Genomic DNA, 27,325 nt, shown 5'->3' with positions numbered 1-27,325 from the left:
TGTGTTTGAGTGCCCAGCTGGATTGGTGCCCAACAGAGGGCACGTGGGACCATTAGAGTTTCTCTGTTACCAGAATAGCAGCCTCCACAACTGCATGGAGCCCCCACAACTGAAGACCTTCTCTGCCCCCTCACAGCCCCCTTCCCTGGACACATCCCGGACTGTGGACCCCTTCATCCTGGATGTCATCACCTACTATGTTCGCATGGGCACCCTGCCCATCTACTTCCAGATCTACACTGTCAAGGTCAGTATCCCCCACCCTGGGACTCCATGGGTAGTGCACCAGCAGGACCCTGGGATGCCACCCCCTTAACACCCTGGCTCTGGGGAAACACAGGGTACCAGGGCACGAATCACAGACTCCCTGGTCTTGGTTGTTAACTGTAGCTTCCCAATCTCTGAATGCATCAGATAATTCCCAGCCTCAAAGACCTCCAGCGCAAGCAGAAGAACTTGCTCTCGAGGAGGGATGCCTTAGGCCTTGACCCTGTGGTGGACTGGGGACAGGCAACTGAGAAAGTGATTACCAGGAATTGCTTTACCTCAGAAATCCTAGATGCTCACTTTCCAGTCTCTGATCACAGATTCTCGTCCTGGCAAGACCCTCTCATCTTCTCCCCCAGGACCTGCCTCCTTAGCCTACAAGGTTTCTGTTCTTTTCCCTGCTAAATGTGTGGCCCAGTGACAGGGCCTGAGAGGGAGAGCTGGAGGATCTGACTCTTCCCAGACTTTGTCTCGACCTTATCTCCTACCTTGTCTTCAAGCTCCCAGGCTCAAATGGCAGCAGAGAAGTTGAAATTTTAAACCCTCTCTGGTTCCCAAGGCTTTCTAGCTCTTGTAGGCTGATCCAGCCAGAAAGGAGCCCTCTTGGAAGAGCAGTGTTTCTGCCCTCTGTGCCAAGTTCGACCAGCGTCTGCTGACAGTTGTCGCTTTCTTAGTGTCCCTCCCTGACACACCCCTGCATCTCCACTCCCTGATGCTTCCGCCTCCATAGACATGGGGTCTGAGCACGGGGCTCCAGCAGGCAGGCCTCCCAGTCCCCACGGGGTGGAAGGATGCTCACTGCCCTCCACTCCTCCTGACACCTGTTTTGTGTCAGGGAAGACTCGCAGTTGCAAGACATATAAAAACCGGCATTGGGAGAAGAGATATAACAGCTCACCTCGCCGGCAAGGGCAGAGTTGACCAGCTTTGGCAAAGCTGGGTCTGGGGTTTCCAGGGATGATGGGTACCGCACCTGTCTCCTTTCGTCTCCCTTCCTGGCGATGACCCATAGCCATCCTGGGCCAGCATTTTTTTCAAACTCAGCAACCCCAGTGGGGAGAGGGTACCCCTTTTCCAGTGGGATCAAGGCTAGTGCCTATCTGTATGCCTGTCACTGTGACCCAGGAGATGAGTCACATGTCCATCCATCCTGAAGCCAGCGCTGTCGGGCTAGATGGCCTGACCACCATCTCCGTATTTTCTGTCTCACTCTGTCCTCCAACCAGGCATTCTGGCTCTTATGACACTGTTCTTGCCAGTGAGCTCCAGGTGCCAGGCCCGAAGGACACTCTCCTGTCCTCTCTTTTGGGCCCTTTTCTGCATTTGGCACCATGGGCCATGATACTTTTTTCCTTTACTGTACAATTACATTTGTGATATCCGTGTGTGCATCACAATTGCAAAATGAAGGCACACACCTCCCCCCTCATGAAGCCCGCCCCTCACCTGACTTCTGGAACCTTCTCTCCTGCTTCTCCTCTTCTGCAACCTTCAGGGAGACTTCCTTACTTAGCAGCCCCTTCATTCTATCTTTGCTTTCCATACACGCCCTGATGCTCCTGCCTCCATGGCTTTGCCCACACCATGCCCAACCCTGGACTGCCCTTCTCGACCCCACCTCGTCCCCCGACCGCGTCCTCACCAGCCCTCACCTCTGCTCCTCTTGCCCCCCAAGCGGGCTCAGGTGCTTCTCCTGTGTCCACAGCACTGTGGGGACAGCCCTTGCTTTTCCCTACGGATCTGTCACATGCCTGCTCTGTGCATTGATCCCCACCGAAACTGTGCGTCCCTGGAGAGATGGGTCCGCATTTTGTGTGAATCTCATTTTTAAAGGTTTTATCTTTAAATAATCTCTGCACCCAGCATGGGGCTTGAACCCACAACCTTGAGATCGAGAGCTGTACACTCTACCCAGCGAGCCAGCCAGGGGCCCCTTGAATCTGAGTGTTCAGTCTCCTACCACTAACACAGTAAATGGTGTATATGTGTGGGCGTGAGTGTGTGTGTGCGTGCAAGTGTGTGAGGATGGTGGATCCGTGTGGCAATGGTGGGCCAGCGGGGGGCCCGAATGTGGGGTCAGAGGCCCAGTGGGCTGGCAGAGAGTCCACAGCCTTGCTGGTCCCTCTACTTGCTAGCTCTGTGGTCATGGGCACCTCAACTCTTCTAAAATTCATTCTGTCCGCCTATCAAGGAGGCACGCTGAATTTCACCAGCCTTAGGGGTGTTGTGAGGCTTCAAATATGGTAAAGCGTGGGGGGGAGGGGCAGGGCAAGGAGGAGGGCACATGGAGGATTCCAGAGCAGCGGCTGAGATGTTGAAAGACAGCCCAGCTTGGCCACCTGTGACGTCGGGCCAGTCAGCGCACATGTCCGAGCCTCAGTGTCCGGGGTCCTAAAAGGGGGTCAATGAGACCTACCCCCCAGGGCTGCTGGGGGTTAAAGGAGGTCACATAGGTCAAGGGCCTTTCTCAGGCTGTCCAGTGCAGAGTAAGGTCGCAAGAAAAGGGACTCTTGAGACCCCTCCCCCACCAGATGTTGGTCCCTTGTGTCCTGTTCACCCAAAGACCCGTCCTGCATTCCCCCCGCAAACGTCTGTGGCAGAGCTGATGTCCACAGGCACGGGTCCTGGGCTTCTGCTGGGGCCCCCCTGCTAGTGCAAGCCCAATGTCTGTTTCCACAAGTCCCCACTCCCATGTTCTTGGGGAGGCCCTGCACCGCCCCGTTCCGTCCCCTGGAGGTTTCTGGGGGCCGCCTCTGCCATTCTTGTCTCCTTCTGGATTCTCCTTCCCTCGGCATCCCACGGTGGGTCTTTCCCCTCTTTTTGACCTCAATGAGGGATGTAGGCCCTTTCTTGGGTTTCCAAAAGACAATACAACACAAAGTGGAACGAATGGAAGAAACCTCTCACAGCGCAGGTAAAAGGAGTAGACATCTCGGCACCACAAAGGAAAGGTTAGGCCACCATCCACGGTCAACGCCTTTAGCCGGAGGCCCCAGGAGCACACCTGCCCCGCTCACGGATCTGGGTTTATGGGCGCGGGCAGCCACGGGCAGAGGCCGCTAGAACGAATTTAATTGTGTGGCTTGGGGCTCGAGTTAGGTGATTTGGTGGAGGTGCCCCCAAAGCGGGATTGTGCCCCAGCACCCCCTCCCATGGCCACTCTTCCCCACTGCGCTACCCAGCTCCCCTCAGAGGCCCCCCTGCTCCAGATTTCTGCCCCCCACTGCCCGTAGTGGTTCAGCTCCCTCTAGCCCTTCCTTCCCAGCCTGCCTTGCAATGCAAGTCAGGAATGTGGTTCTCCTCTGTGGCCCTCACCAGACACAGCCCCACCCCGCGTGGAATTCCGTGCCCCCCTCCCCCTACCCATTAGATGGTAGTGGGTACAGGGGGTTTTGAGACCAGCTTCTTCCCCGATTTATCAAATCGTTACGTGGCTGGAGACATGTGGACCACAGATGCAGGAAGTCACTGAATGTGGCTCAGAATCTGGCATTAGTAGGATGGTGGGAGACCCAGGCCCTGGGGGAGCAGCTCATGGCAAAGCTGGCCTCCTCACAACCTCCTCCTACTCCCCTACTTCCCTCCAGATCTTCAGGGACCTGAGCCAAGGCCCCACAGAGGACATTTTCCTCACTGAGCTGAAGGTGGATGTCCAAGACTCCAGACTCCTCAAAGGTGAGCATCCGTCCCCTGCCTCCCACGGGGGTGGCCTCAGCTCTCCGTCAAGCCCATTTCCAGAAAGTCCTCCCTCCTCTCACCTCCGCTGAATACCGGATGCCCTTGGCTCAGCCAAGCCTGCCTGGATGGTGCTTCCTTCCATGCAGGGGGAGAGGCTGTCAAGATTCAGGAGCACAGCTCGCCCCCAGTGAGGTGGACAGCGGGGCGGGAGGGGCAGGAGGGGCAGGAACCCGCCACCCTCAGCCTCTTCTCCCCTGTCCCTCAGATGGCTTTTCCCCCAGGAGGAAGGGCGCGGCCGATGGCCCGGGGGCCGAGCTGTCCATCTGCTACCAGAAGGTGCGTGGCCGTGGGCGTGCTCAGAGGAAGGGGGGCAGGAGGAGGGTACAGCAGGGTGGAAGCAGGTGTTGGACGTGCAGATGGGAGCAGACAGAGCTGGAAGAACTTTCAGCCCCTTTTATTAAAGCTTCCCCCAGGCTTCTCCCAGCCTTTGGAGAGTTTTGCAGAGACAGGCAGATTACGGTCGGCCTTGCGTGCAGTCCAGGAGGCCATCTGATTCCAGGAACGGGGCTGTCCCATCGCTCAAAAATCCCTTCCTCCCTGGCCAACCAGACACTTGAACTGATAACAGCAGAGACATACTCCCTTGGGTCTGGGAGGCTGAACGTGCTGCCCGGGGCCAAGAGTGCTCTAAGCCTTTCTCTGCCAGCCCCTTGTTGGCCATGAGTGACACAGACAAGAATCTCAGTCAGGGCCGGGGCGGGAAGCAGGACTGTCGACACAAGGATGCCCAGGGCTAGGGCTCTTCTGAGGACCCCGTCTGTTTCTGCCTCCCCCCTCCCCAGGCCCTGCTCAGCCACCGCGCCCAAGTGGTCACCGGGTCCCTGCGGGCCACTGGGCTGGTCCTGAAGGCCCTTCCAACCAGTGACACTGATGGTGAGAAGCGGGGACAGCAGAGAGAGGCAGAGAAGGCACGACAAGCGGGGTGGACGGGGGAGAAGAGACAATGACAGTTGAGTGACAGTAGACGGGGAGAGCCAGGAGAGTCGGGCTTCCCACCTGTTCCTGAGATCCTAGAGTGAGGTTGAGTCGCTCCTGGTGCTGGGCCCAGGGCCGGCCAGCAAGTACCTGGGCGAGGCTTGGGACCACCATCAGGCTTGTCAGCAGCGGGAAACATACCGTTGCCGTGGTCTCTGGCTACACCCGGTAGCCTGATGAGACACCCACTGGAGGGTGGAGAGAGGCAGGTGCATTTACCCACCTTCCTCTGCTCCGGGCCCCAGATCTAGCTGTGCTGGGTCTGGAGATGTTGTATTGCAAATGTCGTTCCACGGAACAGGAACTCTCCAGTTCACAGAAGGCACCGCTGGTCCCAGTTATCTAATTCTGGCCAATGACCTGATTAGCTCTGATTAGAGCTATACAGTGATGAATCAGAGAGTCAGTCTAATTACCTAACTACCTAAATCTAAAATGGGGACAATAAAAGATTCCAATTTAGGTGCATATCATAAATTAACTTATGAGCTCTCTCGTTAGGTCCCTGGTGTTCTGGAACGACGAAAAGTTTCGTCAGGTGGATTGACATCACCAAACACCTTCATTGGAGGCCAGACCAGGTTCAAAGCCAACACCTCAACACTTTGAGTCCTAGGAGTTAGGCGTCATTGGTGTTAGCAGCTTTTTAATGGAGAGGTAATGAAGCCAGAAAAATGACCCCCGTCAAGGTCACATCCCACCTCATTCTTCCCAGGTTCGGGCCCCCCCCATGCCCCACATTCTGCTGCTCCCATCACAGACCACACGTGCCTGAATGTCAGCGTGACGGAGGTGGTCAAGTCCTCCAACTTGGCGGGCAGGTCCTTCTCTGTAAGTATGGGGTCCATTGAGGTACTCAGGGACGGTGGCTGGGAGCCTGGGGTGTTCTGAGAAGGGGAAATCACTTCTGAGCCTTGGCTGTCGAAGCCCATCTTCCTATCAGAAAGAATCTGCCTTTCCCCAACCTGAGAAGTCCTGAGCATGAGTAAGGCAGGTTAGGGTCTTGCTTTCCACCTGCTGGGCCTCCAAGGACCTAGAACATGCCTGCAAAATAGAAACTCCAGGCACGTTCTGACTGCCCCCACACGACCAGCATTCAGACTCCTGTGCAACAAACCTCGGACCACATCGATCCAGTTCCAGCCTTGTTGTCCTTGGCCCTTATTGATACTTTCTGATTGCGATTCCCTTACTGGTACAGACCTAGGACCTGCCCATATGCTCTGTATCTGTTGGCCTCTCTGGACTTCACTTCCCTACTCGGTTGGGCTGTGACTCCCACGATTACACCTGTTCCAGACTCCCACTCCTCCCACGACACCAACTACCAGGGAGACACTTGGGATCAAGCTACCTACTCAGTCTGTCAAGCTACCTACTCAGTCTGTATGCTCTGAGTGCTTCTAGAATAAATCCCACATCCACAGAGCAAACACCTGGAGGAGGTCCCACCTCAGAGGGACCCTTCGCATGGCTCGAGCCTCTCGCATCTCTTCTGGGCTCTTGTTCAATGTGTTGGTCCCTTTTCTCCAGCGTGGACCCTATCTGCCACTCCTCCCTCGTAACCTTGAAATGTGCTCAGGTCTTTTCCCTCCTGGAAGGAAAATCTCTACCATGACCCGCTTTATCTCTCTAGCGACTAGTGTACTCCTTCCCTTCCCTTTAACCTATAAGCAAAAGTTTAGTGATAACATGGGAAGTGCAAAACAAAACACAAGTAAAACCACTTGAGTCCCTTTTTCTGGAGAAGACGCGTTACTATTCCAAGAGCAAACATCCAGCCTCCTTTTGTATATCTGTGCATGATGGATAGCTACAGACATATGGATGCTTCCTTCCTTGTAGGTCTCCTCAGCTGGGAGCTCCTGCCTGTTGGGGTTTTATCTGTGGGAAACCAGGGTCGAAAACTTGACCTTCTAGAGAAATTCTGCTTCTGGGCTATTATCAGCCCAGGACCATATTTTGAGTGAATTTCTAGCTCAGAAATTCCCAGATCATGCAGACAGTGAACATGGATAGCCCAGACCCATCAAAGGGTAGACTGTGGCTTGGAATTCCCAGGGGAGACTCGTCCTCCTCACCCCATAACACAGGTGCTGGTTTTCTTTCGATGAGAGCATAGACTTTAAGAGTCGTTGAAGGGGGTCTCAGTTTCCAGTCCCTTGGGCCTGTCCCCGGGTCCCCTTGACTGTTGAAACCCAAGCCCTTTGATTCCAGTCATCACCAAATGCCCCTGGGACAACCAGAGCATCTGACCCACGTGACCTCAACTTGAGGACTTACAGGGCTTTTTCTTCACTGCCTCATATAGGATTGATTTTTCAATAGCCTGCAATACCTAAGGAGGACATGTGTGTTTTCTGTCTACAGAATACAAAGTAAGGTACTTAATTATTAGGTGAAACACATATTACTCTAATCTGCAGCATAGAAATGTTGGTCTACGTCATCTTTCCAAAATAAAGCTTTGTCCATATTCCCAGTATGGCTTCAATTTTATCAGTTTGATCTCAGTTGGTTCGAGTTGTTCTAGTTTCTGACACTGCTGCTGGGATTAGGATGCCTTCTTCTGCCTAGTCTTTGTAGAAGACTGTTCCTTTCTCTCCCTTTCTAGAAGTTTCTGACGTTTCACCTCATAGAAGGTTCTGGAATAGCCTTGGTGGAATCTTTCTCATTCATTATCATAGATTTTTAAAGGATATCATCAGTCTGGAGACTCCCATCTTTTGTTTATAACATGTTTTCTAGTGTTTTAAAAATTATTTCCTTCCTTTTTCCTCTTTTTCTCAAAGTTCTATATAATGGATACAGTGGAGACATAATGGATACAATTCATTTTGACTTTTTGGCCCCTTTCCCTGAACTCTTTCCTAAATGGGTTCCTTAAATAGCTCATTAAATAGCTATTGTTCTCAACTTCAGTCCATGGCTCACTTCTCTCATTTCCTGGACTCCAGAACCCACATACGTGGTTTGAGTCCGATGCGTTCAGGACACCCAAATCTCTATCCCCTGGACAGTCGCCCCCCTGAGTTTCTGACTCTGCGTTCAACTCCGCATGAACCAGACGCCCTACAACACCCCAAACTCAAGACCTGCAAAACCAAAGCCCGGCGACGGCCTGGGTTCAAAGCTCGGCTCTGCCATTTACCAGCTGTGTGACTTCAGGCAAGTTAATCAACCTGCCTGTGCCTCAGTCTTACCACCTATAAATGGGGATGATAGTAATAGCTCTGACTTTACCCAGTTGTTGTGCGGAGCAAAACGAAGGGCCGTGCAAAGCTCTCAGAAGAGTGCGTGCCAAGTATGTGCTAAAAGTATGTGCTAACAATGATCTTTAATTCATCTCCCCTCTTCACCCACCCCCCGCCGCCCACCACTGTGGCTGACCTCTCCATGGTACCGTCAGTACCCAGTCACCTCTGCCAGAGTTCTGGGAGTCTCCTCAGAGACCTCCTCTTCCTCCCTTCCCTGTGTCCTGCTGGTTTTCTATCTCAGCACTTCTCGAACCTTCCCCTTCCCCACCATTCCCCTCCTGAGCCACCTAGGTTGTCAAACTGCCCTTTTGCCCAGGACTGAGGACTGCTTCCTGGGGTGTGCGACATTCTGCACTAAAGCCTGGACAGTCCCAGGCAAATCAGGGCAGGTTGGTCACCCTAAGTCCAGACCTACACCGTCCCCTTTTCCTGGACACACACCACGGCCTCCTAGCTGTTCCCCTGATGTCACTGAAGTGCCCCTTAGGTCCCCCCCACCACATCTCTGCCGAGTGCTCTTTCTAAAATAAAACTCGGATGTACCTGTCCGTGCTTAAAACCCCTCTTGTCACTTCCCAGGGCAGAGAAACTTCATTGCGGCATGTCGTCGCTTCTCCTCCGCTACGTCCACAACCCCAGCCAGCATCTGCAGGCCCTTTACCCCTAGCATGTGGAAGTGTTCTAGAAGACACACGTCCGTGCCTTTGCTCAGGTGTTGTACGTGGCCTCAAACACGGTCCCAACTTCCTCTTCCCCACCTTCTTATCGTAGCTCCTTCAAATTGCATCTCGGGTGTTGTCTCCCCCAAGAGGCCCTCCTAGATGCTCTCTCCCCTTCCCTCCACACCCAGCCCCGCCCCCCACCGCACTGTTGGGTAAGCCAGGGCTAGAGCCCTGGGGACCCAGCCAGGGGAGCAGGCGAAACACCATTAATTGGCATGGTCCCCATACGGCGATGGACTGCGAGTGCCTTGGACCCGGCCCTCGTCCTCCTGGTCCTCCCCATTCTCCCCAGCACTCAGAACCCTCAGGGCCACAGCTGGTGCTCCCAGATGTTTGCTGAAGCCTCTAGCCTGTCCCCGCCCCCACCCCCTCCGGAACTTAAACCCTGACCCAAGTGCTTTTGAGACAGCCCATCCGCTGCAGGGGATTGGCTGTAGCTGAAACCTGCCTTCCTCCTGCACAGCCTCAGACTCCAAGGTGGAACGCTTTACCCTCCTGCACTTCCTCTTTGCAGGTCAGTTCCCTGCGACAGTTTCTGTTTCGAATGACCTCTCTAAACAATCTAAACTTCTCGCCCCATCGAGTTCCCTTTGACCCTGCACCGCCTTCCTGGGGGAAATTCCAGGAGCCCTTCTTCGCTCTTGGATCCCAGGCCGGATCTGCACCGATGGGTGGATGATGAACGCCCAGCGGCAGGGGAGGCTCCTGGGGAGCTAGAGCGAAGGGCATTCTCTGCTAAGAGACCGGCAGGGCAAGGGCGCTCACTGTGGCTGGCTTGCTGAGTCTAAGAGGCAGCGACGATATTGGCCGGACTGTGATGTTGGTGTAGGAAAATAGTGGGAGATGAGGCAGGAATGGTAGGATTGGAGCTCTGGGGGCCTGGGAGGCGGGCCCACACCATTCACCAGTAGGCCCACTATTCACCAGTAGTGAACTGGGAGCTGAGATGGAGACCCCTTGCACATTTGGCTGGCCTGGATTTTCCGACTGACCTCCAGGGCTGCATCTATAGAGAAATCTGAGTCCTGGGGTCCCCCATGGGCCAAAGCCAGGCAGGTCTGCATGTGTCCAAGCAGGCCGGCCACAAAAGGGAAACAAAGGCATCTGTCCACACGGCACACAGGTGGAAGGAGGCCCATGGACTCCCTCTGGCTACCTGGAGGGCTGGGTCATGGGAGCCCAGATCCTACTGGGAGTCACCTAGAGCGGCCTGACTCAGAGAAGGAGCACTGTTTTGGGAGTCTGGGAGCTGCGTCCCACACCTACTACTGAAAGCTTTAGAAGATGACACTCAGTCCCTCCAGACCCTAAGTCTTGTCCCTGTGGGAACCCAGAGTGTCCCTCACCAGTGGGGCTCAGTTCAGGTGGAGTACCCCAAGCTATCATAATGCATCTGGCTTCCCCATCCCCCAGCCCGCACAGGACCCCGGCCTCCCTGCGGTCCCTCCAGGTACTTCTGGAAGGTCTTGGACGACATCCCCGGGCTCACAGTCATCCAGCTGGCAGTCTGGTCAGTGTCCACTAGGTTCCACTGCCCGCTGCAGGGCCGCAGCTGCCCCACCATAGCTGAGGGCCCCAAAGCTGCCGTTGGTCCTGATAAACAGCAGGGGAGGAGTCCTCTCTCCCTTTGTGTCACCTTCTGTCTCGCAAGGCTTGGGTCTCTCTGCCTTTGCTCCCCACCCGACCTGTTCCAACTCATAAACGAGTCTTTAGATAGAGTGATGGCAGGAGGGGGCTTGGGCTAGGAGAACAGTGAAAGAATCCACAGCGTGGTCCCCGTCCTCTTTGACAACTAAAGCCACTACTCATGCGTGGCTCCTTGCACAACTATAGTTAAGAAGAAGGAGAGTAACAACAGGCCAACAAATACAGGGCTTACCATGTCCTGGCCACTTGGTGTATTCTCTCCCCTTTAATGTTCACAAAATAATCCTACAACGTAATTGCTATTACTACCGTGTTTTTGTTTTTGTTTTTGTTTTTCTCAATAGGTGGGAAATAAAAGCACTGAGATTAAGAAATATGCCCAAAGTCACACAGCCAATAAGTGGCAGAGTTGAGACTGCAACCCAGGCAGGCTGTCTGTAAGGCATCTGGGTGGCTCAGTCAGTTAAGCATCCGACTCTTGATTTCAGCTCCCGTCGTGATCTCAGGGTGGTGGGATTGAAACCCCCACATCAGGCTCTGCACTCAGCGGCAGAGGGTGGGGGTCTGCCTGAGATTCTCTCCCTCTGCCCCTCCCCCTGTTCTCTCTCTCTCAAATAAATAAATCTTTCTTAAAAAAAAAAAAAAGAAAGGAAGAAAAGTCCTTGCCTGGGCTCCACTCCAGACCCCTTAAATCAGGATCTCTAACTTTATATTTTGGAAAGGTGATTCTTAGGAGGAGACAGGGTTTGAGAATTCTTGAACAAGAATGAACGCTAAAGGCTCAGACTGTTGTGGGAATGAACCACCTAGAACTGCTGTCTGCATGTCGGGGGGCGAAAGGCCCCCTGAATGCCCCACCTGTGTCTGTTTCCTAGATGATTCCATGATACAGGGAGCTATAGGTCTGGTCTGCGTCATGAGGGCAGGTGGCCGCTTCCCAGGAAAATAATTTTGTGTGTAATCCCACTGTGAGAACGGTGGTCAGGACTCAGAGAACCCCCCAAATCCTGCCCCCAACACTGAACATGTAACACATGTGCCTGGGATTTGGGGGCGCAGGGGCCCCTGGATAACCTGGCAAGCACCGGCCCCAGCATTCCTGGTGGTTTGAGGTCTAGGACAACAGATTGGGAGAAGAATTGCTGGAATGAGAGACCCAAGGTCCAAGGGGGAGCCCAGGGGCTCCAGGTCACTTGCAGGAAGAGAGCTGGGGACCCGGTGGGCTGGACTGTGGAAATACACTGAGAGAGCAGGAGGAGTTGGCAAGGCTGGCTGTCGCGAAGGTGACACTCACATGAGCTCTTGGTTGTAGACGGTGACAAACACCTTCCGGACAGCCACCATCCAGATCCAGAGCCAGGACCAGAGGCTCCTGATGCTGCTGCTGGACAAAGACGGTCGGCGAACGTACAGGGATGTGGTCAGGTGAGGTCGGGCCTCGCCCCTACTCTGTGTCCCATGGAGCCAGCCCCTACCACCCCTTGCCTCTAGCCCAGGACGCAAGCAGACCTTGGGGCGGGGCAGGTGTGGTCCACCTGGTGGTGTGGACTGAGGCCACTGCCCCATGGCTTCCTGGAAGTCCAGGGAGAAAAGCAAATGAACGGGGCAGCCGATGATATTAATGTTCTGGAGATTTCCTCGATGAATGTTAGCTGCAATAGGTTTAACCCCCTGCATGGGTGCTGACCCCCTCACACAGGCTGACCTTCTGTGGCATCTGTGCCCCAGTTAATGCAACCCTTAGTGGTCCCCCCCACTGGGGTGCAGTATTTGGGTAAGACGGGGTGCACACAGGGGCCCACGCAGGCACACTTCCTCTCCCGGTGTGTACTCCTGGCCTGGGTGCTCTTTATCTCCCCATTCTCTCTCTGCAAGGCCTCCTCCCGTCTACCCTGTAATGGAGGAGCTGTCTTCACTGTGCCCCAGCACGTCTGACCCCAGAGGTGGGTCTCCTGAGCTTGCCTCTCTCCACCCGCAGAATCGAGGTTGCTCCCTGCCCAGACCCGTGTTCTGGGACTCACAAGTCCAGGGCATCGTGGCTTGGTTCACACCAGCCGGAGGCAGAAGGGACCAGAGCCAAGCCCAAGCCCCTTCTGATGCCCATCAACACGTTCTCTGGCATCGTCCAGTGAGCCTGAAAGGGCGGCAGAAGGGCTGAGTCCAAGAGCCCCAGACCAAGAAGAAGGATACACTACCCCATCAGCCTCCAAACACTCACACCAGCAGCCGGGATGAGGCCTGGCTGCGCTGGGTGGCTTCTGGCTGTGCCCGTGGAGCTCAGGGAGCTTGGCCCACACCCAGGCCCGAGGACAGCTCCAGCAAAGCTGCGCACATGCAAGCAAGACCCAGCTCCGTGCACAAATGTCCACATGCCTTCGTCTATTTTTAGCCCCACCCCTCCCACTCAATCTCCCCCGTCACCCCTGAAAACCCAAGTGAGAGCTGCTGCATTGTCGGGCCCTGTGGCCTGGGGGGAAGTGGGAAGCAGGGCAAAGGCACCTCCTCTCTCCTGAGTCTGCCCCTTTCCATCCCTCCAGCCACCATCCACGCATGCATGGGAAGGCAGGTGTCCCTCCTGGAGGAGAGGAAATGTCAGATTCAATAAAGGCACACTAAAGCGATTCTGCTTTGACCTAATACCTGGCCGGATAGTAAAGACGTGAAAATTCCTGGCTTCTGAGTTCCAAAACGTATATCCAGATGTAAAACAGGGAAGACCAGGGAGACGGGACCACTGTCCTCACCCTTAGGACTAGGTGTGGGGCAGGAGGGAAGGCGGCAGAGGAGAGGGCAGGGTCGCAGGGGGGAGTGGGTGGAGGGTGTGGATGAACCCTTCTCAGGTTCCCAGGTCCAAAAGCACAGATGTAGCTGCTTTACTTTCAACCTCATTGCCTGGCGAGTGGGGGCAAGTCTGGAAGACTCCCTGTAAGAGGGGGTGCCTGGGGGGGGGCGTCTAGGCAGAGGGGTCCAAGGAGCGCCAGTACAGAATGGTGCCCGCCTCTCTGTAGACATCAGCCCTAGACAGAGTGAAGACCGAGGAGTGGATGGACTTGAGATCCTCCACTGACCCCGCCAACAGAACCCAGGGAGAGAGGGACTGGGGACAGTCCCCAGTGAGTCGGAGTGGTTTTAAACCGGAAATGATTGATATCACTGTATCTGGTGACTTTACCTGCAGGTGGCTCATGGAGGGTGTAGCCGGTAACTAGACCGCTAGGCACCCTCAGGTGTAGACTAAAACTATCCAATACGTTCATAGGGTTACAGGGGCTGGGACGGCCCCCTTCCTGGGGTTGGGATCCTGGCGGAGACAGCCAAGAAGCAAGATAAACCCGCAAAACAGAAACGCGTGGAGCTCTGGGTGGCGATGCGTGAGGGGAGGGGGTGGGATCTGTCAGTGAGGGTGGGCAGGCGGGTCCCTGAAGGTTACAGGGCGGTCCTTGACGGAAGAGGGGCGCCAAGACCTGAGGAAGACAGGGAGGGAGCCCCCATCATGAAGTCCCCTCCCGCTCCCCGCGCCGCCCCCCAGTTTTCGTCGCCCGAGGCAGCTCAGGAGCTCAAGCAGGTTAGCTGGGAGCGCGCGGAGCAGGTCAGAGGCCCCACCCTCGCGCCGCGACCGACCGGCAGGTGCGGCCGGCAGGTGAGCCGGCCCCGCCCCGCAGGTGCGGCGTCCCGGGGGGCGGGGCCACTTCCGGGACGGCCGCCGGACGTGGCGGGGCGTGGGGGTGGGGGGCGGCCGTTGACCCGGTGACCGCGCCGCCGCCCGAGGCCGGAGGCGATTTCCCGCGCCCCGCGCCCTCTCCCGGGCCATGGCCCCGCGGCCGCCCCGCGCCCAGCTCGGCCCCTCGCCCGCCCGGGACTGACGGAGCCGGGCCGCCATGAGCGCCAACCCGCAGTGGGACATCAGCAGGGCGCTGGGGGTGGCCAAGCTCTTCCACCTGGTGTGCGGGGTCCGGGACGCCTGCGTGACTCCGTTCCTGACCCTCTACCTGAGGCAGCTGGGCTTGGCCGCGCCCTGGGTGGGTATCCTGATGGGGACCAAGCACCTGATCGCCGCCTTCTGGGGTCCCTTCTGTGCCTTCCTGGCCAAAAGCTACCAGAAGAGGAGGGTGCTTCTGATGGGCTCGCTGCTCGGCTCGGTGGGGGCCAGCATGGTGATGGTCCTCGTGCCGCCGCTGCACGAAGGTCCGGGGTACCGCTCCTGTAACGCCAGCGACAGGGCCACCCCCACTGCTCCTCCGCTGGGGGCCGCAGGAACTGTGACTGTCCCCTCGGCCCAGCCCGCCTCCAGCCATGCGGCGGGGGCGCCCAGCCCCGCAGGCGAGAGCCGCACCGGGATGGTGGACCCCGCTGGCTTCATGAAGGCACCTGCGGGAACTGTCCACGTATTGGCGGGCGGGCCACCTGGCTACACCAGGACCACGTCCCCAGCTCTCCATCCTGTCACTGCAGGGGTGAAGGCTACTCCTGGGGAAGGGGCTTTTAACTCAGGCAGGACAGTCCTCCCTTTGCTGGCTGGGGGTCCAGCCAACTTGTCAGCAGCCCAGGGGAATGCCCGGGGCCTTGACCTCTCCTTGGAAGGCTTACACTGGACTTTCCTCCTCTCTCTGGGCTCCCTGGTGTTCTGGGAGCTGCTGACAGCCCCTCTGGAGCAGGTGGCCGACGACAGCCTTTATGAATACTTGGATTTTGTGGATGCCACTGACCGCTACAGAAGCCTGTGGATCTGGAGGCCGCTGGGCATGTCAGCCGGTGTGTGCGGTGTCACAGCCTTGGTGGGGCAGCTGGAATGTGTCCTGATGACAAATGGCCCCCGGGGTGTGTTGCATTTCTATGGCTACTCGCTGGTCGGCACCCTGGCTTTAGTGGTGAGCGTCTCCTTTCCGGTCCCCATCTGCAGGCGGCGGGAGCCCAGCTACAAGACCATCAAAGCGCTGTCCCTCGTGGGCGGCGCCCCGCAGCTCATTGTCCTAGCCCTCACTGTGTTTCTGGTAGGCGCGGCCACCAGTGCGGTGCAGAACTTTCTATTCTGGCACATGGAAGACCATGGGAGCAGCGAGCTGGTGATGGGTTTCTCGGTGGCCCTGGGCTCGCTGGGGGAGATTTTACTCCATCCGTTCAAAACGACACTGCTTAGGAAGCTGTCGAGGGTGGGCACGGTGGGGCTGGGGCTGGGCTGTCTGGCAGCCCAGCTCCTCTACTACTCATTCCTCTGGAGCTGGTGGTCGGTCCTCCCTGCGCAGATCTTGAATGCCATCAGCAGCGGGGCCCTGTGGTGGGCCGTGAAGGCCTCCGTCGAGGACCTGGCCACTCCTGGGACAGCGAGATCTCTGGGTGCAATGTTCCAAGGCCACATTTCTGGGGGAGGGTGCAGCCTGGGCAGCGTTGTGGGGGGCTTTGTGGTGATGTCCTTCAGCCTGGCTGTGCTCTATCAGGCCTGCTGCGTGGTCCTGTTACTCTGGCTGGCCCTGTTCCTGTCTATTCAGCCCCGACTGCCCCAGGAGCAGAAAATCAACTACTCGAAACTGCTGGTCATGGAGGCCAGCGACACGAGTGACTCCGAGCAGGGGACAGAGCGGGACTGGCTGGTGAAGGCCATGAGGGAGGAGGACTCAGAATAGAAGGGCGGAGACAAGGTCACGATGTACCAACCTGGGAAGGCACCCAAGGGTCTGGACAAGAGCTCATCTGCTGAGGACAAGCCCTGCGTCCCGCCAGGGGGCTGCAAGGGAGTCTGGAGAGAGAGAGTACAATTCTGTGCAGGACCCCAGCCCCTACCCCGGGGATCATCTCGTTTCATGATTTTCTTTACTTTTAAGGTAAAAGGAGATTTGACTTTTTGCTGTTTAATCTTTTTTAAAGAATGGAAGAAAAATACATTTGCTAAAAAAAAAAAAAGGCGCCCTTTGTAGACCCCATGTTTTGGCATGTGAGGTTTGCAAGAGCTTCACGGTACTGACTCTTGGTGCTGTTGATTTGAGCCACAGTGGGAGTGCACGAATGGTGGGAACCCCCAGGATTCTCTTTGGCAGATGGGGCAGCGGGCTCTGTTTGGTGAGTCACGTGCATTGCCGTGGTTAAAAGAGCATGAGCCAGGTCCTACAGAGGCCCTGCTGTGGGCAGGTAAGAATGGGAATGAAAGCCAAGCGGGTGCCCACACTCACCCCCAGAGACCTAAGCCAATGCTGGGTGATGTACTCTGCATTGGGGGCTCAGGGATTCAAGTTAATATGTTTTCATTCTTACTGTCAAATGTGCGTGTGTCACCAGGGGTCCGATCGCTAGAATTGTCTCCCATACTTGGGTCCGAGCAAGAGCAGTTTCATGTCTTTGGGCCCATACCATGCACGCTCTACTCCACACAAGTTCACAGAGATTGTTTGCAACTGCTTGGTTGGGATGCACAGCCTCTATAGGGTTGGGGATGCCATAGTTGGTCCACATTTGTGCCAGTGCTTAGCCAGTCAGTGGGGTGACTGCTCAAACCCTCCCACCCTCCCCCCACCCCCTGCAGGAAAGGGCTCTTTATTCCGGAAGCCAGCACCAGAGACCAAGTCTTCTACCTTATAATCAGGTAAGTATAGGATACTAGATTTCCAAGGGTCTCATTTTATGAATGCGGAAACGTCTCATACTGGGGGAAAGGAGGCAAATACATGAATGTCCACTGGGTCATACGTGGTTCTAGAAAATTTATACTTTTTCAATTTTCCCTGAGAAGCCTTAGGGTATAAACAACCACAACCAACAACAACAAAATTAGCCTCTGCCTTAAATAACTAGGGATTTGTCTCACATAAGAAGTCTGGGGGTAGGCAGTCCAGAGCTGGCATAGCAGCCCAGTGATGCCACCCAGGGAGTCTTTTCATCCCTCTGCTCCCATCACCTTCTACTCGTAGATCCCGTATTTGTCCACTCATAATAACAGAATGGCGGCCACACCGCCAGCCCTCTCATCTCATATTCCAGGCAAGAAGAAGAGGGCAAAGGGAGAAACAGGAATGAGACCCTGTATCAGGAAAACAAAAGCTTTTCCAGAAATTAGCAGATTTCTGCCACCCAGAACTGCAAAGGAGTCTGGGAGGTGGAGTATTTTCCGCCCGGCATGTTTGCATTTTGAGTAAAATCAGGGTTGTGTGAGGAAGAAAAGGGGGCTGAATGTCGGATGGTCAACTAGCAATGTCTAGCACAGTTATCAGAAGTGGAATTCACATCCAGGCCTGTCTCACTGCAAAGTCTGTGTCCCTCCCTGCATGACAAGCCAGATTCCCAGGCATAAATGGCTTTAGCAATTCCACTCCCCTGCCAACAGCCCTGTGAGTCAGCCAAATTTGTTTTCTGCGTGTTGCAAAGAAGACAGAGTCTCGGAGAAGTTACACATTGGATCGCTGGCAAGAAACACCACCAGAACCCTAATCTCCCTACCCTGAATTTCTTTTTTAAGATTTTATTTATTTATTTGACAGACAGAAATCACAAGTAGGCAGAGAGACAGGCAGAGAGAGAGGAGGAAGTAGGCTCCTTGCTGAGCAGAGAGCCCAATATGGGGCTTGATCCCAGGACCCTGGGACCATGACCTGAGCTGAAGGCAGAGGCTTAACCCACTGAGCCACCCAGGTGCCCCTCTACCCCGAATTTTGATCCTTTTCTGCTATGCCACAGTTTCCAAAGCCCGGCTCTCCACCCAAGTCATCTGGGGAGCAGATCCAAAAAGACAGGCTCCATGGTTCCGTTGGAACCTCCTGACCGGTGCCCAGGAATCTGTATTTTTTTTAAGATTTTATTTATTTATTTGACAGACAGAGATCACAAGCAGGCAGAGAGGCAGGCAGAGAGAGAGGGGGAAGCAGGCTCTCGATGCAGAGAGCCAATGCAGAGCCCGATCCCAGGACCCCGAGATCATGACCTGAGCCAAAGGCAGAGGCTTAACCCACTGAGTGACCCAGATGCCCCAAGAATCTGTATTTTTAATGCACTCTCTGAGTGATAGTCCGTTCAGTTACCCTTTCCAGCCCTGTCTGTCTCGCCACTCCTTCCAGGAGCGCTTCTAGCATGCAGGGAAATGCACAGTAGCTACTGAGCGGTGACCGTGTGCTAGACACCTTCCGAATACTTGACATGCGCTGGCTCGCTTAGTCCTCCGAGCGATCTTAGGATGCAGCCGATGTCCCCCCCCGCTCCAATTTACAGATGTCAGAGTGACAGCTCAGGACCTGGCTGGATGTCAAAAGGCAACATGTAGCAGAGCTGGGACTCACATCCAGCCTGGTGGCCCTAGAGCCCGAGGCTTTAATCACCATGCTGTGCGGCTAAGGAAGGGGAGAAAAGGAGGGAAATTCAGTATTAAGATTTAAGGCAGGTGCACTTGAAATTTACTGGACAGGAGGCAGAACTTACTATGTAGACGGAACCCACAATAATATCAAAATGCAAACATGGGTGTGTCCCTCTAATGTAGACAAAAGGATGGGGAACAGGATTTGGTTTGGGGAAGGACTGAAGTTAGTAAACGTGGTTTGACCTGAAGAAGGAAGGAAGGAGGAGAAAAAGGAGCAGGAGGTGGGAGAGGAGGAGGAGGTAAGGGACCTGACATTGAAGGGTCTCCAAGATTTTCCGGGGAGGATACTGAGAAACTTCGGGCTATTTAGTTAATGTGACCGTCCTCTGTGAAGAATCATAGCCCCTGTCCTGGGGAACTCAAGAATGGAGAAAATGCATTGTCCCTCCCCAACCCCAAGAAGCCAGTGGTCTAACGGGGAGATTGGCTTTGTGCAAAGACACGCGCATACCTAGACAGAACAGGACCTGGTGGAAAAGTCCCCGCAAACAGCATCCCAGGAGTGAGGAAAGGGACAGATGGTTCCTGACTCAGGAATTCAAGGAAGGTTTCGTGGGGATGACATTTAAGCCAAGCTAACAGGTGGGGAGAAAGTGGTCACTCGGGGAGCGGTCTTGCAGGCAGCGGGAACAGATGAACAGAGTTACCGAGGGGGGGGGAAGCGTGGAGTCTGTTTGGGGAATGGCAAGAAATACAGTTCGGGGAGGTGGGGGCGTGGGGTTTGCATGGTGTGGTGCTGACAGACAAGCCTGGGGAGAGAGCTTAGGGCCAGGTCACGGAAGGCCTCAATTCTGTAAGCTTTAGGAAAACCATGGAAGGTTCTTGAAAGGGTCGTGACAGGTGAGGACGACAGTGAGCTTTTTTTTTTTTTTTTTTAAGATTTTATTTATTTGAGAGAGAGAGGGAGAGAGCACACACAGGGGGAGCAGCAGGCAGAGGGAGAAGCAGGCTCCCCACTGAGCAGGGAGCCCAATGCAGGACTCCATCCCAGGACCCTGCAGTCATGACCTGAGTTAAGGTAGATGCTTAATTGACTGAGCCACCCATGTGCCCCAACCCCAAACTTAAAAAAAAAAAAATCAGCTTGGGGCGCCTGGGTGGCTCAGTGCGCAAGCCTCTGCCTTCGGCTGAGGTCATGATCTCAGGGTCCTGGGATCGCATCCCACATCGGCCTCTCTGCTCAGTGGGGAGCCTGCCTCCCCCTCTCGCTCTGCCTGCCTCTCTGCCTGCTTGTGATCTCTGTCTGTCAAATAAATAAATAAAATCTTTTTTTTAAAAATCAGCTTTATTGAGGTATTATTTATATATAATAAGATACACATATTTAAATGGTACAAGTTGACATATACACAAATCCACACCCTTGAAACCATCATGAGCTTATCCATCACCCCCCAGATTTCCTCCTGCCCCTTGGGAAATCCCTCCTCCACTCTGGTCCTAAAGAGCCACTGACTGGTTGGTTCTCTGTCACTATGTAGTGGTTTGTAAAACATACTAAAGACTATGGTATCTACGATTTTATGTCTAACTTCTGTCATTGCATAATTGCAAGGACTTCTGACACCCAGCACCCTGGGTTAGGCCAAATTCCACTGGCTAAGGGCACACAACTGCCCCCATCTCCTTTCGGACCCCCAAGGCCACCCTCACTCTGACCAACCAGCTACACATGTGGGGGTTCCCCTCTCCCCCTCAGGTTCCAGGAGTCACCAGAACTCCGAAAAGTGTTAACAACCCAGAATCAGCCAGAAGAGGGGAGCCTGGCTGGCTCGGTTGGGGAGCATGCGACTCTTGATCTCGGGGTCGTGAGTTCGAGCCCCGTGTTGGGCAGAGAGATTACTTAATTACAAAAACAACAATAATAAAAGAATCAGCCAAAAGAAAAGTTACATGCATGGGGCAAGTTCTGGGAGAATGCTGACATGAAGAGCCATGTGTCCCCCCTCCCCCACCATGTGTCAGAAAATGGTATAAACTACTGTCACCTCTTAGAAGGTTACAGCACCCCTTAGCTAGTAAAGGCTCCGTAAAGCCCTAACAAACTCGTTTGGCTCTGTCGGACCTGTAATTCCTCGTAGCCATGTGGTAAGCTGACCTTCGCAGTGACTCCCACCACTAGCTTGCAGAACTAGTATTTCCTGGACGATCCTTTGGAAAATTCCGATGTTGGTGGTTCACTGTGTGACCTTTTCAACTGAGCAGAGTCGGTGCTCAAAGATAAATCTGGGCTCCGCCCCCGGACTGGCAAGGATCCTGAGAATCCATGCTAAGAACTTGGCAAAGCTTGTCCCATTCAGTCAGAGCATGAACTCCTTTTACAGGTGAACTAACTAACTTCCAGGCTAGGTCTGTTTGAGCCACTCTGTCAGTCTCTGTGTTACAACTGGTTTGGATAAGTGGCCAGGGACCAGGGATCAGAGGCTGGGACGGGCCCGGGGCCGAGAAACCGAGTCTGCAGTGGATTTTGTAGGAGGAGCCATGGACAGCAAGGTTGGTGACCCTAGCTGCCAACCTTAGGGCAGGTTGAACCGTGCCTTCCCTCTCTGGGCTTGACACCTGCATATGGGAATGCTCGTAATTTTCACAGCACTATGGCTCATTTTACAGCAGGGAAACTGAGTCTTGGAGAGCTTAACTGACTGAGTTGCCCAGCATTGAGGCTATTAGACGGTGGAACGTGGCTTGAGGGCAGATCCGACCACTGCAAATTTCTCAGTCCTTCCTCTGAACATTATGCTGCTTCTGGCAAGGTTTTACAAGCCACCACACATGTACTGAAAGTTTTTGACCCTCTCTTGCCCCTTGCCTTGTAAACAATAGGTCTGAGCTGGGCGGAGATTTTGGGGTCTTGGGCAGACCGTTGCAACTGTCCAGGCAGGAAGTGTGTTAGCAAAGCCTTCTAATACCACGTTCGTTTTGCTCCAGACCTTGAAAAGAATGCATCTAAAGTATCAAGTGTGATGTCTGCTGAGGGTTTTATTAAGTTAAAAAAAAAAACAAAAACCTTTCCTTTTCTTCCTCATTTTCATGACATTTTCAGCACAAACTTTATCAAGAATTTCCTGCATCTATTGAGAAGGTCATGTGATTTTTTCTTCCTTAGTCCATTCATGTAGTGAATTTCACACTAGCCGTGAACTCTTAGATAATCCCTATTTCATCCCAATAAATTGTGTTTTTAAAAAATACGCTGTTGGACTTTTATTGAAGATTTTTGCATAAATGTTCACTTTGCTTTTTTTCCTTTTTCCTAAGCTAGTTTTGTCATTATGGTTATGCCCGTCTCGCCTTTATATTTTCTATTTTATGGAGCCACTCATAAGAGATAAGACTCATCTGGTCGGGGCGCCTGGGTGGCTCAGTGGGTTAAAGCCTCTGCCTTTGGCTCAGGTCATGATCTCAGGGACCTGGGATCGAGCCCCGCATCGGGCTCTCTACTCAGAGGGGAGCCTGCTTCCTCCTCTCTCTCTGCCTGCCTCTCTGCCTACTTGTGATCTCCGTCTGTCAAGTGAATAAATAAAATCTTAAAAAAAAAAAAAAAGGCTCATCTGGTTAACGAATGGTTAACCATTCGTTATGGTTATGGTTAAACATTCTCAGTTCTCTGTTTATTCATCTGACCTTGTACGTTTTTCTGTATCCTTTTTACTCAAGTTTTCACATGCATTGGTGTATAGTTGTTGAGACAGAAACTGCTGCTTGCCTACTCAACACTCATTCTTCTCTCTCCTCTACCCAAACTGTGTTCCTGGCAGCAAATGTGTTCAAGTGAAATGCTTACCTTCCCAGATTCGCTTGCAGGTAGAAATATGCACAGGCTGTCTGGGGAAGTCTTTGCTTTCCAGGGCATAGGCTCTGCCTCCTGTAGGGGCTCCGCCTCCTACTACTACTCCATCTTTCTTTGGGAGAGAAACAGCTGTCTCACAACTAAGTTGACTAGTATGAACCAAAAAACGTCACGCACACTTAGCTGAACACATTCCTTTTTGCTTAGCTACTTTTATCAGAGGTTTGTGTTTAGAGTTTTCAGAAGACCTGTCCCAGGTTTTGCTAATTTTGTCCATTGTTTTTGTTTTCATTTCTTCATTAGCTCTATTGCGTCCTTTCTTCTTCTTTCTCTGGGTTTACTCTGTTGCTTTCCCCCCTTGAGTTACACACTCGCCTCTGTTGTTCTGAGTATTTCTTGTTTTCCAATAAATGTCAAGAATGTTAATTTCCCTTATGTATTGCTTTGGTACAAACTCTGACCTTGCAGTACAGTTTCAAATGTTTCGTGATTTTCTTTGCAGTTTCTTTGTTAGCCCAAATGTAGTTTTCATTTTTTCCTAGGAATATGGGATTTTTAAATGTTCTGTTTTTACTAGATTGTATCTGCATCTCATTGTAGTTGGAAAATGTAACCAATACCATCCTTTGTAATGCATGGCGAGGTCCTTTGTTTGTTAGATATAAAGAGGTATGTGTGTGCAAGCGTAGCTCCAGATTATTAATTGTCTTGGTCAAATATTCTATCCTGCTTATTTTGGGTCTGCTTGCTGTATCATATTCTGAAGAAGTGCGAAAACCTCAAAATATAATTGCTGGTATATCCATCTCCCCATCTTAGCTATTCGTTGCTTTATATATTTTAAGGCTGCATTCCTGGGTGCATATATACTTATGATTGGTATATTTTTATTATCCTTTATTAGTATGTAAGCTCTCCATTGGTCCTTTATTTTTACCCTAAATTCATTCTTTTTCTTCTGATGTTAAAATTGCTACCGTAGAGTTATTTATTTTCTTAATGTGCCAGGCTTTTTTAACCATTGGTTTTCCAATTTTGCTTCTATGATCCCTGCTAACAATATATCACTGTATCTTGTTTTACATCTGATCAGAAAGTCTCTAGGTCTTGATCTGTGAGTTTGACTCAGCCTCCCCTAACTTTATTTCAGGACATATTTTGCTGAATCATTTTGTGTTTTGTGTTTATTGTGCTTTCTCTCTACTCCTTTCCATCTTTGGAATAGTTCAAAATTTCCTGCCTTGGATTTTCTGCTTTCTGTTGCGAAGATCAAATTATTCTGTAGAAAACAATACATCCTTTTTATACCCTCCTCATGGTTAATGCTGATGTATCATGACCCTTATTTAAATGTATTCTTTGTCCTGTCGATTTCTTAACCTTGACAGCTCTAGATTAAACACGACATGTTCCATCACCCTCCAGCCATTCCTCCTCCCACCAGGTCACCATGCCCCTCCCCCAGCCATGCTTCCAATCCAGGGTGTTACTTCTAAATTATCTGTAACAGATTTTTTTTTTTTTTTTTTTTTTTTTTTTTTTTTTTTTTTTTTAGGAGGGAGGCATTGCTAATTTAAGTAGCATTTCACATTTCTAAGTTACGTTCTTTCTCTTACTTTGCCTAGCTCATTGCTTCATTTTGAATTAATGTCCCATCTTGGCGAAGTACTTCTCCTTTAAAAATGCTTTCAAGGGAGGTTGACTTCTGGAATGGTAAAGCGAGGACCTTGGTGAACCACTCTTCCATAAAAGCAACAAAAATACTGGCCAAATAACCAAACCCAACCATCTCAGAATTCTGGGAAAGTGCCAGAGCTACCACATGAACTGGGAATCATCTAACCAAGAGAAATTACTGAGCTTCAATAAGACTGTGGTGCCTGTCACATTTTAACTTGGGATTATTCTCATCCTCCCCCCCTCCACAGCTTGGTGGTCCAGTAGTCGTGAAAAGTCAACAGTCTCAAAGCTAATGGAGAAGACTGACTTCTTCTGAAGCTCTGTTAAGAGCCCCATCCCTAGAGCCCTGTCAATATTTTGTCCACTTTCGCAGCTCCCTGGAAAACCTTCATTGCCAAGGTGTTGTGGCTATTTATTTCATTTGACTCACAGCTCAGCTCCGGGGGAAAATAAAAACTATACTTAGGGCACTACCAAAAACAATAGTAGTCTTCTGGCAACACATCAGCTGCCAAAGTTTGTGATTTTGGTTAGAGGAAACAAGAGTCTGGCCAACACCAACAGAAGTTTAAAAGTAAGCTCTGCATAACTAGAAAACCACAGAGGACTTTGAAAAGCTCCGACATGTTCCTGGGGATCTAGAAGGCTGTACAGTGTGCATGCTTGGGAGAGACCTCAGAGAGAAGAAGGCTCCAGTCACTGACCTCTGGCTGACCTTCAGACCCTGTGCACTCAGGAAGTAAGAGCTAAAGCCATTTTGTAAACTGAAGTTTGATGTGTGCTTTCAGATACAGATCCCCTTGTAAAAGGGTAGGAGACACATACACAAGGCATTTAGGGAAATCTTTGGACTGATCATTGGTTCACCACTAAATTATACTGAACCAAGAGTAAACCCTAGAAAACCAAATTTAAAAATAAGAACTTTAAGGAAAAAAATAAGGGCCAGCAAGAGGTCGAGAGCTGCACTCTGCAAGGAATATAGAATGGACAGAATTCATTTAGGAAATTCCCTAAACAAATAAGCAGCCACAGGAAAAACAGCAATAAAGATTTTTTTTAAAAAACCAGCAACAACAAAAAACCTGGGGAGAAGGAATCTGATTTTAGGTTGTTACAATACATTATTTTAAGTGCCTAAATTTAGACAAAAATTTGCAAGCTCTGCAAAGAAACCGAGAAGTATGCCATATACACAGTAAAATGAACAGCCAACTGAAAACATCACCGAGGGGCACAGATGTTTAATTTAGTAGACAAAGACTTTAAACGAGCTATCATAAATATGTTTAAAGAACTAAAGGATACATGCCTTAAGAATTAAAAGAGGGGCACCTGGCTAGTCAGTTAAACATCTGTCTTCAACTCAAGTCATGATCCCAGGGTCCTGGGATTGAGCCCAATACTGGGGTCCCAGCTCAATGGGGAGTCTGCTTCTCCCTTTCCCTTTGCCCCCCCCCAGTGAACTCTCTCTCTCAAATAAATAAAATATTTTAAAAAAGGAAAATATGAAACAGTGCCTTACCAAATAAAGAATATCAACAACAATAAAATTACAAAAAAAAATTAAAAGAGGAATTCTAGAGTTGAAAAGTACAAATACTGAAATGAAAAATTTACAAAAGGGACTTAAGAGGAAATTTGGGCTGTCCAAAGAATCAACAAACTTGAAGATAGATTAATAGAGATTATCCAGGGGTGCCTGAGTGGCTCAGTGGGTTAAGCCTCTGCCCTCAGCTCAGGTCATGATTCCAGGGTTCTGGGGTCAAGCCCCTCATTGGGCGCTCTGCTCAGCAGGGAGCCTGCTTCCCCTTCTCTCTCTCTGCCTGCCTCTCTGCCTACTTGTGATCTCTGTCAAATAAATAAATAAAATCTTTTAAAAATAAAGATTATCCAGTCTAAAGAAAAGAGTGAAAAAAAGAAAGAAAGAGAAATGAACAGGGCCTCACAGATCTGTGAGATACCATCAAGAATAGCAACATATACCTAATATGAGTCCCAGAAAGAGAAGAGAAAGGGGAATAAAGAATATTTGAAAATAAAAATAATGACTAAAAACTTCCCAAATTTGACAAAAACAATTAATGTGCACATCCAAGAAACTTGACAAACTCTAAGTAAAATAATTCAAATAGATCCACACCTAAACACATCATGGTCCAACTGGTGAACACCAAAGACAGGAAAATCTTTAAGGCAGTAAAAAGAAAACTTTTTCTCATGTACAAGTGAGCCTCAATAGGATTAACAGCTGACTTTTTATCAGAAATCATGGAGGCAGAAGACAGTGGAATGGTATCTTCAAAGGGTTGATAGAAAAAGACCATCAATCAAGAATTCTATATCCAGGGTGCCTGGGTGGCTCAGTGGGTTAAGCCGCTGCCTTCGGCTCAGGTCATGATCTTGGGGTCCTGGGATCGAGTCCCGCATCGGGTTCTCTGCTCAGCAGGGAGCCTGCTTCCTCCTTCTCTCTCTCTGCCTGCCTCTCTGCCTACTTGTGATCTCTACCTGTCAAATAAATAAATAAAATCTTAAAAAAAAAAAAAGAGTTCTATATCCAGCCAAACTCTCTTTCAAAAGTGAAGGAGAAATTAGGATATTTCCAGATAAACAATTACAGAGAACTTGTCACTATAAGATCTGCTCAGAAATACTAAAGGGAATCCTTAAAAGGACACCAGACAGTAACTTGAACACACATGAAATAAAGAGCACTATAGTGGAGAGGTAATTATGTACATAAATATAGAAGGCAATATAAATGTATTTTTATTATAATTCTTTTCTTCTATGTCATTTAAAAACAACTGCATAAAGCAATAATTATAAAACTTGATTTATTGACTTATAATGTCTGAAGATGTAATTCATATGACAATAATAGCATATTGTTAGGGAATGGAGGTATACT

General features: G+C 51.5%; 2 protein-coding genes across 6 annotated transcripts in view; both read left to right on the top strand.

Moving 5' to 3' along the window:
• The window catches only part of PIK3R6 (phosphoinositide-3-kinase regulatory subunit 6), a 49,101-nt gene extending 35,874 nt beyond the window's left edge, over nucleotides 1–13,227 (top strand). For 2 of the 5 annotated variants that reach the window (XM_045083369.1, XM_045083368.1), the window contains exons 14-20: nucleotides 137–247; nucleotides 3,855–3,942; nucleotides 4,211–4,281; nucleotides 4,788–4,878; nucleotides 5,696–5,811; nucleotides 11,919–12,031; nucleotides 12,482–13,227. In XM_045083369.1, coding sequence (XP_044939304.1) covers nucleotides 137–247; nucleotides 3,855–3,942; nucleotides 4,211–4,281; nucleotides 4,788–4,878; nucleotides 5,696–5,811; nucleotides 11,919–12,031; nucleotides 12,482–12,764 — 873 coding nt within the window. In that variant the 3' untranslated portion in view covers nucleotides 12,765–13,227. Of the gene's footprint in view, nucleotides 1–136; nucleotides 248–3,854; nucleotides 3,943–4,210; nucleotides 4,282–4,787; nucleotides 4,879–5,481; nucleotides 5,638–5,695; nucleotides 5,812–11,918; nucleotides 12,032–12,481 lie in introns of those variants that run through there. The other 3 variants (XR_001180799.2, XR_006607667.1, XM_013060421.2) reach the window with 3 other exon arrangements.
• Nucleotides 13,228–14,288: 1,061 nt separating this feature from the next.
• Nucleotides 14,289–16,565, top strand: MFSD6L (major facilitator superfamily domain containing 6 like). Its single transcript, XM_004760180.3, has one exon. It carries the CDS (start codon nucleotides 14,485–14,487, stop codon nucleotides 16,225–16,227), a length of 1,743 nt encoding a protein of 580 aa, XP_004760237.1. The 5' UTR covers nucleotides 14,289–14,484; the 3' UTR covers nucleotides 16,228–16,565.
• Nucleotides 16,566–27,325: the final 10,760 nt, after the last annotated feature.

This window comes from Mustela putorius, unplaced genomic scaffold (assembly GCF_011764305.1).
Source record: "Mustela putorius furo isolate JIRA1106 unplaced genomic scaffold, ASM1176430v1.1 tig00000695_pilon_pilon_pilon, whole genome shotgun sequence".
NCBI classification, from domain to species: Eukaryota; Metazoa; Chordata; class Mammalia; order Carnivora; family Mustelidae; genus Mustela; species Mustela putorius.
The sequence above is the reverse complement of the archived record's forward strand: the minus strand, read 5'-3'. Positions and strand labels throughout refer to the sequence as shown.

Excerpts from the sequence above, each read along its gene's own strand:
- MFSD6L (XM_004760180.3), top strand. The coding sequence starts at position 14,485 with ATGAGCGCCAACCCGCAGTGGGACATCAGCAGGGCGCTGGGGGTGGCC.